General features: G+C 37.5%; 1 protein-coding gene across 1 annotated transcript in view; it reads right to left on the bottom strand.

The window, feature by feature from the left end:
- Positions 1-18,843, bottom strand: part of LOC109061884 (WD repeat-containing protein 27-like) — a 57,247-nt gene that overhangs the window by 7,293 nt on the left and 31,111 nt on the right. Inside the window, exons 23-24 of the mRNA XM_042737296.1 lie at positions 13,931-14,033; positions 10,194-10,292 (exon numbers count right to left, since the gene is read on the bottom strand). Of these exons, the coding sequence (XP_042593230.1) occupies positions 10,194-10,292; positions 13,931-14,033 (202 nt within the window). The remainder of the gene's footprint in view (positions 1-10,193; positions 10,293-13,930; positions 14,034-18,843) is intronic.

The raw sequence follows: 18,843 nt of genomic DNA, 5'->3' as shown, positions 1-18,843 counted from the left end.
CTCTATTTGCCAGTTGCTTTTCTTTATTACCCCCCAAACCCGACCACTATACCCCTAAACTTACCCATCACAGAAACAAGTGCAGAACACTAGATCTACATAAAAACATATTTTGTTTGATTTATAAGCCCTTTTAACTAGTGAGGACCATTTAAATGTCCTCACTAGTGGGTTGGCAAATAGAGAGAGAAAAGCAATTGCCAAATGCATTTTTAAAATGTGCATTTAAAAAGATTTATTAATGTACTTTTTGTTTTTTTAATCCACATTTTAAAACGAATTAAATAAACAGTTTTAAATTTGCCTATTTATACATTTAAAAATGATTCATTTAAATTTGTTTTATTAAACTACTGTCACAGTATGTGGTTGTAGAAAGTGCACGATGAAGGAGTAAACGTTTATGGTCTTTAATTCCAACTTCAACATAAAGAAAAGGAGAGCAAAATATTATCAACACATGTGTACCATTAAATGAACATCAATCCAGGACCAAGAACAGACAGAAACTCAAGGCTTATAAAGACAGGGAAACAAAGAAGCAAACAAAATGATTAATCAAAGGTTAACAGAAATTAACTAATAATGAGAACAGGAACCAAACCAAATAAGAACAAACAGGAACATAAACGTGAAAACTACACTTAAAAACAAGAATTAAATAAACATCTTTAAATATGTCTATTAATTTGTCCATTTAAAAAGTGATCTATTTATATACATTTTTATGCTATAATCATCAAAACAAAAAATACATACAACACTTAATAATAAAAATTTCTATAAGCACCTCCATAGTAAACATAGTAAAGGTAGGGTGCTAGCAACTCTTCTGGAGAACCTGCACAGAAGACATCTGTTAATGTCACAGAAAGGTCACACCTGTGCACTAACTTCCACAGGAATATCTCAGACTTGGCTTATTGGTAGTGTCTGCTTGAACGGAAAGTCTCTCTCACTCTCTCTCAAGTTAGGTGGTCAAGCTGTGAGCCCTTGAAGGAGAAATCAAGGCCAACTCAAAGGGATTATACTAAATTATCAGAATAATACATAGTAGTTGTGCTATCTGGACCTCAAATGTGTGAGTCACACACCGATATCTTCATGTGCACAAACCACTGTTTAAAAGACTTCATTTTTCTTACCTTCTTCATCTGCCAGCAATGACTCATCCTTAAATGTCCTAATAACACAAAAAGCCAGTGTTTTGAAAAGAGGAACTTAACTTGAATAATTGAGTTAAATATGACCATTCACAATAGGAACTTCTGTAGGTGGCTGAATAACAAGCAAAAGTAGGTTACAGAGGCTGACTGCATTATTTTCCCTTGTGTTATTATATGAATAATAGGTCTAACATAAAGACAAAAAGCTGCTTTTTGACATCACACAGCTTAACATTACAAAACTGAGTGAGACGGAAAATTAAATTAGCAGAGGAAAAACCTATGCTAGGAGAATCTTACACCTGAAATACATTAAAACGGGGAATGTCCTGGAATGAGGATGACATCTACTTTGGCAGAGACCACTGAAGCATTACAGACAGCAACTGGAGTGCAAAATGGGATGATAAACTTATTTTAAATACTATAAAGTGGCTGATGCTAAAGGCCAACTGCTAAATACAAAAATAATATAAATATAAATAATATAAACATTCATTTTGCTTAATCTAAGGCGGCAAAAATATTTTTTTGTGAAAGGTTGAACAGGTTGAAAGGATGACCTATAAGATTCTGTATTATTTTATGCAAAATGGCTTCCACTGCACTAAATGTCTGTCCAAACTTATGACCAAAAAGCAGCCAAGAGATACAGCTACAGCTGTTTATGCAATAAAATCCAGCCTCTGTCTAAGGATATAACTCTTTCTCGTCACACATAGCTTCCAAAATCCATGTGCTACAACTTAAAGACAAATACCGCTGAATGTGCAGAAATAATATACAGTGGCCTCAAAAAGTATTTGGAAATTCAAGTCACTAAAAAAATTAATTTAGTGCATTTGCTAATTAAACGACGTGGCGCTGGATGGGAAAATGCGAATGCTGCCGGGCTGAAACTAGCAAACACACTTGCGCTGCACCTTGCGCCACATTGTGCCGGGTGTATGACAGGGCCCTAAGTGTGACTTTGGTGTCCAAATATTGTTTACACTATCAGTAAACATGGAAAAGAAACTTTAGCACACTTCACTGTTTGTGTGAGTAAAAATGCATGCAGGTTTGTGTGACGGAGTACATTTCAAATTGGAATTGGATATCAAATTGGATATCTAACTGCATTTCTCCTAATAAAGTGTCCACTATATGTCCGAATGAAATGAGACCTGTGAGCGAATACATGCTGACTTATGAACTGAGCTTTTAAACTCTACAGATCTCTGTATCTGAGCCAGTACAACAGCGACCACTAAGACTTTCCACTTCCAGTCTTGGAAATCTGAATGAATAAGAGCTTGGAACAGGACAAAGAAAAAGAGCAAAACAGTGCATGCAAATCCCAAGGCCATGTGCATATCAATACCAGCTCATAACACAAGGACCAATTCACACTGGAGAATTTAAGACATAATATGGGACTGGTTGTGATTACACCTATCAAAAGGAATGAACACTAAACCACTTTCTGGATCAGAGGCCTCCAAAAACGAAGACGCCCAAAGATGCATGTTTATATTTTTCCCCAACAAATAGGAACATGTCATATTTTTGGTCTCATAATTGGGATATAAGCTTTAAAAATAATGCGAAAGCACCATAAAATTCTCATAAAATCTTCTGAAGCAAACCATTAGCTATGTGTGAGACAAATCTTGACCTAGTTACTGATAATATTGCCCTTCAGAGCTGTTAACCTCTGTCAACTGGATCAACTGAGTCAATGAAAAGATTCTACTTGAAAGAATCCTTCATTCATGTATTGGACTGTACTTCTCTTGCTAGAGCTCAATGAATAATGAGTTTAATTTTGGTTTTGTTCTTCATGTAAACCTGTTGTATTGCTTCAGAAGACTACTTTAACTATATGTTGCAGCTGCAAACTTTTTGAAGCTTAAAAGCTTCAGTCCCTATTCGTTGCTGTTGCATGGAAATGAGGATGAAAAATAGTGTTCAAATCATCTCTTTTAGAAGAAGAAAAAAATGACACCGTTTTGGAACAACATTAGGATGACAAAATTCTGGGTGAATTATTCCTTTAAGTGATAAATTTGGAGTTGTGTCTGGAGACTTCTACCAGAGGACACTTAATTTCCTTTTCGAGAACAGACAGAGTGCACTTGAACATTTGCTGTATGTGCCTGAGTACTACCAAAGCAAAACAAGCCATTTATGGTCCACATAATGATCTGATCAGCAACTGAAGTGAACAGCCAAAGCCAAAATCTGACATCCAGACTTAAACAACAAAACAGCTAAGAAGCTGACTTGGTTAGGCTAGAGATGATGACACTATAGACATGTGCCACAGGTACATCCAACTCTGTATGGACATTATACTCAAATAAAGAACCATCAAAAGCCCTGCATTTATTTATTTTTTTTCAGGTCAAGGACCCCTTTAGTGGATAGAGAGCACGGGGCATATGAATAGTTCAGTCATGAAACTCTATTTGCATTCCAATTGTTTCATTCAGTTCAATAATCCCAGCAAATCGGATTCTCGTATATGACTCATTGCCATTTACTTATATAACCAGGATTTTTTAAATGAATGCTATGTCTGTATGCTTTGCATTTCCTCATCTTAGATATCTTTGAAAGCAGTCTCTCATATGTTCACCAGGGATACATTTATTTGATTAATCGATTTTATCAAAAATATTATAACAAACACAAATAAATATAATAATAGTAATAATATTGTGAAATATTATTACAATTTAAAATAACTGTTTTGTATATGAAATTTATTTAAAATAATTTATTCCTGTGATGGAAAAGCTGAATCACATGATCCTTCAGAAATCATATGCTGATTTGGAGCTCAAGAAACCTTTTTTTTAGTAATATTAGGTCCCTAATTAAATCCCTATTAAATCCTCCCAAATTCCTCCCAAATTCCTTTCCAAATTCATTTTTCCAAATTAATTAAATTTTTCTGGCCATTTAAATCCTTTCTTTATTCCATTTTAATTCCATTTTAATTTTGCTTGACTCATTTTTAATGGTTAAATTAAATTTTATTAATCAAAAAGCATGTCTAATTAATTAAAATCATTAAACTTATAAATTTTCACATCAATTTATTAAAAGTTTAACAAAAATTACATTTAGGGCCCTATGAGATGTTTTATTTTTTCTTCACCTATTTTTTGGTTACCAAATTTTTTGTTTTAGCATGTCTAATTATTTAAATGCATAAAAACAACTTTATTTATTAAATTTTTTCTTAAAATAGCCTTATGAAATGTTTTTTTTTCCCCCTCAGAAATTTTGTTGTGTATTTACATTTTTCTGGTTATCAAATGAAGGCATAATACATTAATTTAATTTATCTTTTAGTTATTGAAAATTAAGCAAACTTTATTTTTTGGTAAACAAGGGGGATTTACTATTAAAATTAAAACATGGAAGAAATGTTGTGTGATTACTCCTTAAAAAATAATGTTTATTTCTTTTTAGTAGTAGTAGTAGTAGTAGGCTATGTACATTCTGCTGAACAACAGTAATACATTTCTGGCAAATACTTGTCTTTAAATTAAACCTGACTTTTATTTTGACAGGTTGCCGTAAAAAGCTTTACAGTTCTGTGTATGTGATATGACGCTAGTTTTACTCAAATCAAATGGTCAAATGCTCATGAAGGGACTCTCACAGCAGTTCTGGAGATGTTGTTCATGTGTTTATGTCCTAGTGAGACGGCAGATGCTCAAATCACCGTGAGCGTTACGCACGCTTCAGTATGTGTGTAATAAAGGAAACTGTGCTTCTGCGCCTTTCATTAACAGAGATACGCAGAACATGCAGGATTCATATTTAAATCGACTTTTCCGGCTTAATATTTACAGATACTAGTCCATATCGTGATTTGATTTATGTGTAATGACCTACTTTTGATTAATTCATTCAAAATTTGACAAATTCCGTGACATTCCGTGTTAAACTGTAAATTCAAATAATTGGTGGATCCTCTGCAGAACCACTGTGGACCCCTGACTTAAAAAAGCAAGCCTTAATAATGCCCAACTTTATACCACCTGAATTCCCATCACACATCCAACGGGACATCATTCGAGAAATTTGGTGTTGAGCACCTAATGCAGAGCAGGTGCATGACATTCTGTTTTGTCAGGGCTAATACATAACCATCACACTAGAGTCTGTACTTCAGTATGGAAGGGTTTTTCAGGGCCATCTCCACGTAATATGATGCTGCATCTGTTTCTGGCCTTGGACAAGTAATTCTTTCAAAAGCTCACACTGATCATTTAAAGTGCTACATTCCTGACCTCCTACACACTCCAACTTTTAAACAGATGCACCATGGATCAGAGCATGCGCTGTCAAAGCCTGTAATTCAGTTTTATATTTTCTATGTGTTTACATGAAAGTGAGATAAATCATTTGGGGATCTCTGAAAAATGACACGATGTGGCTTTGTACAAGACTCACAGTCGTATTTACAATACAGATTCCCCAGAAAGATGTGACTGGTGTGACCAATTAATGTCATCTACACAACCACAATGTTTGTAAATCATTCACGGGGTTTTCAATCATTTATCTAGGACCCTTTCAGCCTGATGTGTGGTCACACATTGATAGACTGCATACAAAAGTTCTCATTTTTTACGAAGACAAATTTTGACCTAGATTTGGACTTGATTTTCTATTCTCATTATCTTTCTCTGACTATAATCCTTCTGTTTTAATGATTTTTCCAGGACAATATGCCATAGGGAATAGTGCAACTATAATAAAAACAGGCTTTTAAATCATTTACAATAAATCTTCTCAAACATCTTATTCAAAACCATAAAGCGGCCATGTACAAATATAATCTGTTTTTCTTGTTTGCGGGGTAACATCAGAAAAAATAACTCAATGCCTTCAGCCTTCTGGAATGTCTTCCATAAAAGCCACTGGATCTACATTCTAGTGTTTGCAATGACCTTTAAAAACAATAAAATAACTCTTGACATTGAATTAAACATTACAGATCTTATCTAGGAAGCAAATAAATGATAGTTATCTTGGTGAAAAATGACTCAGTTTTTTTTATTCGTTATTGATATTGTCTTCAACAGAAAAAAGAAAGTCATAAAGGTTTGGAATTTCTATTCCTTTAAAGTCAGCATCATGTCTTGAACATAATGTGGCTTCACAGGAAAGCCTGTTTGTTATTCTGTTCTGACAACTGCTCATCTCTCAAAGATTCCCCATTCCTTATTCATAAACAGAACGTAGCAGAGATGAGCACAAACTTTTTCCGCTCTGATAAGGAATGCTCTGGATTTGACAGATACTGAGTTATGGAGCAGAGGTACTGGAACAACAACTAGTGCTGGGAATCCAAAAGATGTCTGTCTGAGTCCAAGATGCTTTGGGAAGTCATGACATGGACAGATAAAGGGCTGAAGTTATACAAATGATTAAGGAGTGCTAAAGGCACTGAGCAAAGGCACAGGGGTCATGAGGTCAAGAAATAAGAGAGCCAGAGGGAAGGCGATGGGCTATTTAAAAGCCTGGTCCAAAAAACACTACTTGGGCACTGATTTAATGAAATAAAGCTAGAGAACAAAATAAAACATTCTGTCTCTATCTACTTACATTATTTACATACTTACACTGCTCCAAATCCAAATGCTGGTATTCATGAGCACCACATCAGCATATTAGAATGATTTCTGAAGGATCATGTGATACTCAAGACTAGAGTAGTGACTGCTAACATAGCAGAGCATATACTGTAGATTTGGAAAGACAGTATGATGACAGTATTTTCGTTTTTTATTTTGAGTAAACAATCCTTCAAAGTCACATTTAAATGGCATTGCTATTAATAAAATATCAAACTAAGAGGCATTTTTTAAAATAAAGAGCAAAAGCAAAAAAATTCTAGGCAAAAAATTTCACAAATTACAAAGAGAAATATATATTTGTCCATATTAGTGTGATACTACACCTGTGGTTATTTTGCTATAGGACAACTGTGAGAACTAACTTCATACAGTCATTAAAATCATCTTGGGAGCAGTTGGGAACCACAGCAAAAAAGCTTGAAAACAAGTAAAGTAATTTATGAGAGGTTTGCAATGCATCGTAATTGTGGTTTAAATGTCCCCAAAATTATTTTGGGGTCACTGTATCTGAGATTATTTTTAAGACTCAATCTGAGATATCCAAGAGCAGGAAACATTAATTTATTACTGTAACAGAAATTCTGTGTAATATAAAATATGTACCTGTAGATGTTGATAAAGTATTTGATCTGATTGTTTAAATCACTAGCATTTGCCTGCCAAAGATGTCAAAGCCCTGAGGTTTCAATGCACCGAAGCCCTTAATGGAAAGCACAAAAGTCTTTCAGAGGATTATTTGCCCAAGGGCCAGAGACAAGGCAAGACTTCAGACAGCTTCAGCTCTTCTGTTGATATACTGACCAGATGATAACCAAGCATCTATTCCCCATCAAGGAAGATCTCCCTCCCGATCACATCTCCCTCTCATGGCCCAGAGAATCAGAGATGTGAGCACACGCTGAGCTCACTCCAGAGCGCTTTATAAATCCCACACATTTGTAATGCATGAATCACACTTTCCCTCACAAAAACGTCCTGTAGCACTAAACCAAAGAATACATTTTACAGCCCTGTAAATTACCACTCACCCCTCCCTGCGTTCCGCTGTCCAAGGTTACAGCACGTTCACATCCACCACTGATCAAAAACGTTTACAGTGAGATTGCTAATTTGTTGTTTAAAGACACAGTTCACCCAAAAATGTAAGTCCTGTCATGTTGTTCCAAACCTATATGACTTTCTTTTCTCATTTTAATTATAATGAATGGGGAATGCAATGCATTATCAAGGAATAAAGACTTAAATGTTCATCACACACACACACACACACACACACACACAAAAAAACTGATATGTAGCAGTATATGAGTCGTATGGCTTGCATCCTTTTTGAAACCTCAAAGTCTCAGCCCCGACTCATTTTAATTACACGAGAAAACTTAAAAAAAAACGTTCTTTTGTTCCACATGCACTCTAACAAATGTCTTTGTTTGATCCTCATGTTCGCATAACATTGTGACTTTAATGTTCCACAAAAAGAGGGTCATACAACCTGAGGGTGAGTAAACAATGGCAGAATTGAAATTTTACGGTAAACTGTTCTTTTAAAGACTACTTGAAAGACAAATTCATCCTGTCTATTTTTAAATGCATGCTATTGATCTTATTTTGAATTATTCATGCATGCAGTTTTATTTATTCGTTTATTTTTTTGACCACATAATTTTTCGTTAAAAATTCTCCATTTATTTTGTCTGCATAAAACCTGGCCCTTTCTTAAAATCGACTGCAAGTTGCATTCAGAACCGATTCAATTAACAGCCATTGCACTGAACAAATTCCACGCCCTTTTCTTTTCAGTAAAACGTTTCACCAGGATGTATGTCACAATACAGAAGAAAAGATCTGTCACTACAGTACTTTTGTAACATTGCAACTATATTGCTCAATCCATAGCTACTAAATCAGGACAGACTCACTGGACCCTTGAACCTGCTGGACTCTTCAACCTTTGAAAAAGATGCATTAAGGTCTTTTTAGAGCTCTCCTGTGCCTAAAATAACAACCTTAGCAGAGTACATATACTTGATTCACAGTCCTCCATACACCCACGAACACGACACATAATATCTCCAACGTTACTCAAAGAATATACCCCCCCCCCCCCAAAAGTTTCTTCCTCAAAACACACCTTTAGCACAGTTGGCAAACACTTTCATGTGAACATGAGAATGAAACAAAGAAGTTTTTTGGAATGCATATGACTACCATTCGATATGAGTACTCTGTTTATTAAAATAGCAGTATGATGGCTATAACAGGCCAGTGTGAGTGATGTGTTGAGTTGTGTTGGAGAACAGGGACGGAGGTGAGGACACACTGGACCGAGCGAGTGGTGTAGAGGCTTGTGCTGTGTCTCACAGTGATCTCCCGACACAAGCTTTGATTCGCTGCTTGAAACCCCCCTGTGGTACCTTTTTCTGTGGATTCATTTAACAGTGAAAGGAAGATGGGGTTCCTCCTAGGTCCCACAGCAAGGCAGCGGGACAAAACACACACTGTAAAACATATTCAGCTGCACTCAATAAGATAGGCTGGAATAAAAGAATCCCATTCAGTAGACGAAGAGATTCTTCTTTTCAATACCTTCATACCTTATGTTATTGTAATCCAGGTCATATTTGAGATGAAAGGGAATCTATCTGTCATTTGTACTCCTTGTGGTTAGCTAAATTCAAGAAAATTTCATTGAAATTTTGCAGATGTTACCACACCTCTTTCTAATTAAGGGAGGACAGCATGTATCCTTTGTTGGGAGGACAATCCCAGAAAGCACACACACACACACACACACTCACACACACACACACACACACACACTCACACACACACACACACACAAAAGTCCAGCAGATGAGGCAAAAGAAGTGCAGAATTAAAATTAAAATTGTGTACTGTAATTAAAATGTCAAACATAATATTCAATATTGAGTCAAATCTCCTATGCACTTTGTGTAAGAAGCATGCAAGTAGATCTTTCAAATTAGTTACTTATTTGGTTCCATGATGGTTAGGATGTTGACTTATGTTGACTTACGTAGTTGCCTATGTAGGTAATAAACAGCATGCCAGCTCACTTAGTTTTGGAACAATGCTAGATTACGGTGCTTTCAATCTATTAAACTTTTAATCCTTATAATTAAAACCTACAATTAATTCAGCCCAAAGCAGTTAGTATACAAACAGTTTTGTGGATAATTTCTGGTAAATTTCATAACTTTCAGGTTGTGTGATTGGACTTGTTTCTTAAGCCTATTGGCAGACAAAATAAATGCAATTGGTGACTAAAATGGCTTAAAACTTTAATACTAGTCATTAGCTGCACTGGTATTGCATTGTACAGTAAAATGAGTTGTATTAGAGTTCTTGATTAATGAGTTTTTACCTCTGGATTGGCAGGGTTGAAAGCCACATTCAGGACCGTTTCAGAGTGCCTCGGCAGTTTATGGAGAAAGTTGCTGCTGCGTGTGTCATATATATAGGCCTGAAAGAAAGATGAAAGTCTCAGCACAGCACATGAAAGACATATTATTCACATCAATATTAAAGGGTTAGTTCACCCAAAAATGAAAATTAGCACATAAATTACTCACCCTCTAGTCATTTGACTTTCTTCTTTCAGATGAATGCAGTCTGAGTTACAGTATATTAAAAATGGTCTTTGATCTTTCAAGTTGTTTAATGGCACTCAGTGGGTGTTGCAGTGCATCAGCTCAAAAGGAGTGAAATAAAAAGCGCCCATCCATTAAAAAAAAAAATGTCTCACACGGCTCCGGGGGGACGAACAAAGGCCTCCTGTAGCAAATCGATGCATTTTTGTAAGAAAAATATCCATATTCAAAACGTAATAATCACTTTGAAGCAGCTCCAGGAGGATGACGTAAGAGGTCAGCATTGCGCGTGCGCTGGTGAGTCTTGTGAAAACCAACATTTGTTAACAGGAGCAAAGGAAGCAAAGTTTCCTTACTTTAGCAAAGAAAAACCAGCCTCCTCTTGGCTTCTATTGAAATCCTCCGACATTCTTTTTTTTTTTTGTTGTACAAATCCTCGTTTTGTACTTCAAATTAGTGACCGTTGTTTTGTTTTGATCTCTCCCCTGCATTTCCGCATTCATCACTTCTGAGTGTCGCATGCGCAAAGCCGAACTCTTACATCATCCGCCCGGAACTGCTTCCGTGTACAACAGTGAGCGCAATCTAGATTAAATTGATTGCGAATTTGAAAAGCGCATCGATTCGCCACAGGGGGACTTTGTTCACACCACAGATCTGTGTGAGACACTTTTTATTAAGGATGGCCTTCTTTTAGACTGATGCACTGCAACACCCGCTGAGTGCAATGAAAGATCAAAGACCATTTTTAATATAACTCCGACTGGATTCATCTAAAAGAAGAAAAAAGTCATATACACCTAGAATGACTTGAGGGTGAGTTATTTATGGGCTAATTTTCATTTTTGTGTGAACTAACTCTTTAACTAAACTGCTTGCCTCAATACATATTCACACACTTTGTAAAATCACATAAACTTTCACACAATGTCTTTAGCCTTAGTATTTGAGAGACTTCTTTCAAATACATAAAAAAGTTTAACAACCCCAACCTTTTGAATGGTGGCATAATCATTCTTTAACAAGGATTTACAGCAGATCACTTTACAGCATTAACAAAATAAATAAAAATGTTAATAATTCCATAGATGATGTGCAGCTACACAAATTCTACAGTATCTGTCATTAACACAGATAAACGCAGGAGATGTATCTCAGCAGACTGGTCAGATACCTCCATATGTTTCTTATTCAGGCCTCTTAGGAAATACACTGAGAGTGCTCTGTAGAAGACACAGGTCTCGGTGCCAGAAAGGAGCCAGAGATTGCTAACAGGTTTTTGCAACATCCAATTATGTGTATATTTAAGGTATTTTGCAGATGGCCTTATCTAGAACAACTTACAAATTAACTTCAGCTTGCTTTAGCTTCACATGCAAAACTGAATGTTCAACAGATAGGAGGCTCGTGACATCTGCCAACACTGTGTCCAAATAAGATGCAACGATCAATTAAAGACCTTTCTTGATCAAGTTTAATTCTAACCAGCTGTCAACAACATTTAGTCAATGTTTCTTAACCACGTTGTTCCAAATTCATTTATTTCTTCTATGGAACACAAAAGAAGTTATTTTGAAAAAGTTATCTTTGGTTTTTTTGACTCTCATTGTACATTATTTTGACTCTTATCATACTTTCCACAGAAGAAATTCCCAACGAAGTTGCATAAATGATGACAGAAATTTTATTTTGGGGTAAACGGCTTCTGATTTGTAATGGCAACACAGATGGTTAAAAGTTTAGGAAAATAGCACAACCTGCCATGTTTTCCAGCTCCTCTCTGCTAGATGTGGTCAAAATCCAATACTTTTTGTTGTTCATACTTGTATTTGTTGTTTATGGCTTCAACATAATGTGGCTTGGAATTAATGAAATTATGCGGTGATGATAGAGTTCCTTTTTCTGTGATTGTCTTGTGAAATATAAAATGCATCAACTAATTCATCTGGCTTAAAGAAGTCTCAAGACAGTCACAAATAACAGCATAGTAGCTCACTACTGTTGTCTCCGTTCGGCTTCCAAGAAACACTGGAAAGCGGGCGGTGCTGTGGAGATCTTCTCAAAACTGTCCTGCTTTACCCAGTGCTGGCGATTAATAACAACTATCAACACGCACATATTATTCCACTGAGTTGAGCAAAGACTAAACACACATACACAAACAGAGCAGAGATGGCAGTCCTCCCACATTGATGGAGCAAATGGCGACACATATGGAAAAGCAATTGTTCAAAAAGATTAAAAATATTCAGTTCAAAATTGGCATTATGATTTTGGATTATAAGAAAAAATGCAAATTGTTTGTATATTTAATGACAGCTTAAGATGCATGAACTCCACAAGTTTGTGTAAAATCTGATCATCTTGTTCTCCTGCATGATGTAAGAATAAACCAAAAGCATCTTGTGCTTCAGTGAAAGCAAGGACATGTGACCATCTGTATAAAAACATTCACATAATCAATTTTACTTGAAACTAATCAAGTTGTGTTCAATTGACCTAGAAAAAGGGCCAAATCTTCTCTGTGAAAACCAAAATCTAGGTCATTCATGATCATTCACATGAGACAAAGTCCACTATCGCAAGTCATTTTTCATGAAATTGTTGAGTAACATCCACAGTTTTTTTTAAGGTAATTGGGACAACAGCTCTCTGACAGATACTTTTTTCTCAGAGTTCTTTTAACAACAGAACACCATGAAAGTATGGATATCCCACTGTTTTCCTCATATGAGCGAATTGTTTTGACAATTCTGGCAAAAGACACAAGACATGGAGAAGCTCAGCAGTAAATGTGATGCAGCTGCTGGATATGATAAGACATACTCAGAAAGGGAGAACTAAAGAGGTCAACGGAAAAAAGTGGTCCAGTGAAACAGAAATGATTGTAGGTTCCTCTCAAACTTCCCCTCTAGATAGTATTTGTGGTGTAAATTTTATACACATTTTAATGCAGTCTTACCATCCTGTCATCTATCTATCTATCTGTCTGTCTGTCTGTACTTCAAATCAAGGCTTTGCAAAGAACTTTCTAGAGAAACTTTGTAATTCCATTTGGTTCAGAAATTATACATTTAACCTTAGGCTTTGGAGCTAGAATACTGTCTATATTTGACACTGTCAGTACAGATTCAACTCCATTAAGAGATAAAAGAAAGAAAAACCCCTGTTCTTACAGTATAATGTGAGAAATGTGGGATTCAGCAGTCCTGAATGGTGGTTTTATTACCACTGTCAATACACACAGGCTCAAACTGGGCCAGAACAGGATTATCTGATTTACAACTATTCTGTACATTTTGTACAATGCTTATAAAAATGTGGAGATACTATGAATTATTGGTCTTATGAATTCTATTACACCTTGTGTTTATCATGACACCGTAAAACACTCCATAAAAACAAGCAGAAGCTATTCTCAATAAACACTGGGAAAGGATGAGCTGAAAGAAAAAGAGACCAGGCTTACAGGAAATTGTAGCAGGAGATATATTACTGTAAATGTACTCACAGTATGGTCCTCTGAGCCAGTAGCTACGAAGCGACCGCAGGGTGAGAAGACCGCAGTGCAGTGGTGATAGCGATTAACATGACTGTCATAGCGGCGAACACACCTGACAGAGATGGACAGAAAGAGAGATTAGTCACATTTTATTCTTGAATGTGCCTAAGTCTGTTTGGCTTTTCGTTGTTGGTTCTTAAAGTTATGTATGTGGTTGGTCTCCATTGTTGTTATAATTAAAGTCTACTTCTTTGGAATTCCGTGCGGTACTTTCTCCTTAGATACCTACTGTTACAGAAGAACCGACCGACTACAGAAGATGATGGCTGAGGACGCGCTAAGACGTTTGCGGCAGAGCGGTTGGAGGCTGGAGCAATATACGGAGGATTTCCTTGAGCTTGCTAAACGAGTAAGCTGTCATGACTCGTTCCTGGGCGCTTGTTTTCTGCTGGGGCCTCGACGAGGATACTATCCGCTGCGATATATTTTCCCCCCTTGATCGAGCTAATTAATCTTGTCCTTTGGTTAAACAATTCAGACTTTGAAGTGGACGAAGTCAAGAAGCAACCTACATTTCCTCGTCCAGTCCCCTCAGGAACGGGCCGTGTTTCGCCCGCTCACTCCACGCCGGGAACCTCCACATACCGCTCCAACAGCATATGGCAAGCCCCATATGCAAAAAACCGCCCGCTCTTCCAGAGCTCCCTCCATTGTCAGCCCGCAGCTCAGATATCATGGACATGGCATTACACTCAGATTTTTCGGCATCCATCCTCTCCCCAGAGTCCACTCTAGGGCACATCCCTGAGCCTCCTTCGTCTCCTAATTCTCCTTCGCCTCCGCTGGTCCCGTCCAGCCCTTCTTCGTCTCCCGACCCCCAGTTAAGCCCAGTAGGAGCTCCCGATCCCCAGTTAAGCCCAGGAGGGGCTCCCGATCCCCAGTTAATCTCAGGAGGGGCTCCCGATCCCCAGTTAAGCCCAGGAGGGGCTCCCGATCCCCAGTTAATCTCAGGAGGGGCTCCCGATCCCCAGTTAAGTCCAGTGTCGGCTCCAGCCCCAGAGCTCGCTCCAGTGTCTGTTCAGGGGGTGGGGGTGGGGGGGGGGGGGGGGGTTGGGGGGGTAGTAGGGATCCAACCGTAGAGGCCGAGGTGGGGGTTGGGGCAGTGGCCTCCCATGTCTCCAGCGCCGCCATGGCTTCCCATGTTTCTAGATCCGCCATGGCCACCTGAACTCCCTGCGCTGCCATGGCTCCCCGAGCTCCCTGCTTCACCCTGGAGGTCCTCCTTGACTCGACCCTGTTCATGCCCTGCACCAACCTCCGGTGTTACAGCTCAGGATGAGCCTTCTGGGAGGGGGGAAGTAATGACACAGTTATGGACTTCTGTTTTCCTGTTCTTTACGAGTTTCCTTATTTGGTCATGTTCCTTTTCTTGTTTAGTTACTTGATTACTCCCCACCTGTTTCTGTTCTCCCTGATTACGTTCCATCAGTTTATAAGCCCTGTCTGTTTGGCTTTTCGTTGTCGGTTCTTAAAGTTATGTACATGGTTGTTCTCCATTGTTATAATTAAATTCTACTACTTTGAATTCCGTGTGGTACTCTCTCCTTAGATATGTACTGTTACAGGATCCATTTATTTGCAGCGGGAAAATGCATACACCTAGACTTAATAACATACGGCATATATCCATACCAAATTTGGACACGCATTGTACACGATTGCAATATTCACATTTGACTCAATCAGTCAGAAAGGGGAAAACTGAAAAAAGGAAACACTCAGGAAAGTCAAGTCTTTGGTATGAAAACAAAAGGGTCATCTGTTCTTAAAGTGAATCTGTTTAAAATCAGCTTTTCGTTTTCAAGGCTTATTTTGGTTTTCTTTGAGACATCACCTCCTTTAGTATGTAAATATTCATTGAGCAGACACTGCTCATCCAAAGCATCATACAGCAGATAGGAACCATCTTCTAGAACACTGTAATGACTAAGACCAAAACCACAGGATAATTTTCATTGGCATAGGAACAAACATCTGGAGCCTCTGTTTTCTTCATGAAGGTGCTATCAAATAGTCAGGATCCATGTTTCATGAGACTCCAATTTTTTCCAGGGGGACTATGTAAACTAATGCGGGAGGAAACTTTACAAAGCACATGAGAAGATGCTTCACATCATTACTCCAGTGCATGATGGGATTGTGTTTTCAATCGCTAGACCACATTTCCCTGCATTCTTCTAGTTTATTCTTAATGAGGAAGATAACATTACATACTTGGAAAAACTTCAAGTGAAAATAAAAGCCACTGTAAAACAAATGCTGATCTTTAAAAAACTTCTCCAGAGGTATGGGTGCTCCATAAATCTCTGAATGCAGTATTACAAGTGGCCAGGTAGTGGCCAAAAGTGATGTCTAGAGGGGATATTTGCACAATATTTGTTTTTAATGGGTCTATAGTTTAAACTCTCAAAATACAAGGAACATGTTATATTAAGAAGAATGAAACACTAAACTTGGTTAAGGTATTTAACTGACATAATTATTTGGAAAGGCAAACTACAGCATATCATGGAATATTGGTTTTATTTATTGGAAAAACAAAAAATAAAGCTTGTAATGACTACAACATAATCAGTTATTAATATTTCATTGGTTCTCCCATGTTTTGGATTATAGCAACCATTCTGCTGGACATTACTCAATAATACTTACTCATTACTACTGCTACATACACACACAGACATAAACCTATCACTGACCTATAGTCCACAGCGATCCATTTTGAAACTGAATTTGTTAATAAGTACTGTATAGATTTAGAAGCCATAAGACACACAGATTTGTGGATCATTGTTTGCCTTTTGTGAGTGAGAAATAAAAACACGGAATTCAAACAAACATACGTTCATTCGTTGAGAATTTTGGGCCTGCACTTAGAGCATCCATCATTTAAAAAGTGCTACAGAGGGGAAATTGCCCTTAGTGCTTAACCCTAACATTTTTACAAATATAAACCTATGATTTGTACCTAATGAGATTATTATGCCATTAAGAAAGTCACAAAATGGGCATATAAAGTGATTTAATGCTAGACATAACATTCAGTCCGCCTCCTATCATCAGCCTTTATGGAACAGAGCAACCATATAATAAATTAACTCTTTTAATGAGAGTGCATGGACTGCCAAGCATGCTGTTTCTGTGCATACAATAAAAACTAATTAAACAAACAAACAACAATTCTGGCATACACATGAGCAGACAACTCAAGAGATATTAATATGAAGGTCAAAATATTTTGCACTGCAACAGGAACAGAAAAATATCATGAAACAGACTGCCTGGGATTTTTGCTCATCACATGAGTGGATCTGGTTGTTGTGTTCAGTCTGATTGCTTTGCAAGCCTTTATGAATCTAGGGTGCTTTTCTGAGGGTTTGGGTCTTGATTCACATCCTGTGAAAGCCAGGTTAACCTGCTTCTCATTACCAGAAAAGATTATGCTTTAAAAGAAAGCATAAACAAATTTATTGTGTAAAGCCCACATATTTTCTTCGCATTTAGTCAGCCACCAGAGCGGAAACGAACATCATGCCAACCAGAGAACCACCAGAGACTAAGCCTGCAGATACCTTTAAAATGAGAATGAAATCTACAAATAAACTCTTGTATTATGCAATGGCAAAATTCAGCTATCAAAATATATATTATATATATATATCGTATAAGATGTGGTATGTAATTGTGTAGCTTGCTGAGCAGAGGTGTGCTATTACTTTCTAATGAGATCTGATTTGGAGCAAAAAATCCACCAAGCAACCACCCAGAACACTCTAGCAACTGCACAGAACATGCATAACAGCATTTTCCTGTAATTTTGGTTGTTCCCCATTCAAGGAGGTGACATGAATGACTATAATCAAGCCGTCTGAGGACATTGCCAAAGTGGCTGCCAAGTGAATAGTTTGGAGTCAATCCCAAAAAGAATCGATTTTCTAGATTCTGAGGCATGGATGTACAAACACTAAAAAAAATACTATCGAGTGTGTGTTGACTGAGTAATCAGCGTCCAACCAGCGGTGCCCTGACCTCCTGTGCAGCTGAAGACACAGTGATGTTTCAGAAAAGAGTTTTTAGAATGTCTTTAGAAAGCACTTCAGGATCTGTTGCCAGTATTTCTCATACATAATTCAAAATCTACAAGGCTGCTGCTCCCCTCTTAGCCTGAAGTTTAATATACTATTTTATACCTGAAAGGAAGCATTTTAATTATGATATGCAAAACATACAGTCCCAGAACAAGCAAAGAAGGGTGATAGTCTTCTAGAGCTCCTTGGCTTTTGGCTGAAGGTTTTGTCTTGGCCTGTGGAATGATGTCACTTGTGTTTTAAATGAAGTCTGGGGGGAGACAAAGCCATTTCACGTGCTTGAATTCGGAGCACTGTTAAAGAGCCAGCCATTGGAAAAATACACATAAAATGGCCTGTGCCGAAAGACTTCATTGCCAGACCTCAGTTTGTCAATGACTGCAGGCAAATAATGTCACTAATTCTCACATACGCTCCCGTCCATGTTTCCGTGTGTTTGACCTGCATTTATCTTTAGTATTCAGTCTTAAGTGTTTTTCATGATTTCCTCTCTTTGACAATTTTCCTTTCTCTTTTCCACTGGAACTAATCCTTCAAAGAATTTAAAAAAAAACCTGCAAGGTTGTTTCGGCCAGTCCCTGTAATGATGCCATTTTTCTGTAACTCAAGAGTGATCAGTCACATGGTTTTTCCAGCTAATGTGACATTCCGTGCTCCCATGAGCAAAGATGGCAAAATTTTACTTCGGGGGGTCGTGCGGCAGCAGAAAAACCACCATTGAGATGAATGGGAAAGCTAACAGATAGCTTTCTCTATTTATTATAGATCTCCTTG

Source organism: Cyprinus carpio, chromosome B13 (genome assembly GCF_018340385.1).
Source record: "Cyprinus carpio isolate SPL01 chromosome B13, ASM1834038v1, whole genome shotgun sequence".
Lineage (NCBI taxonomy): Eukaryota > Metazoa > Chordata > Actinopteri > Cypriniformes > Cyprinidae > Cyprinus > Cyprinus carpio.
Note: the sequence above shows the minus strand (reverse complement) of the source record. Positions and strands in the feature narration are given on the sequence as shown.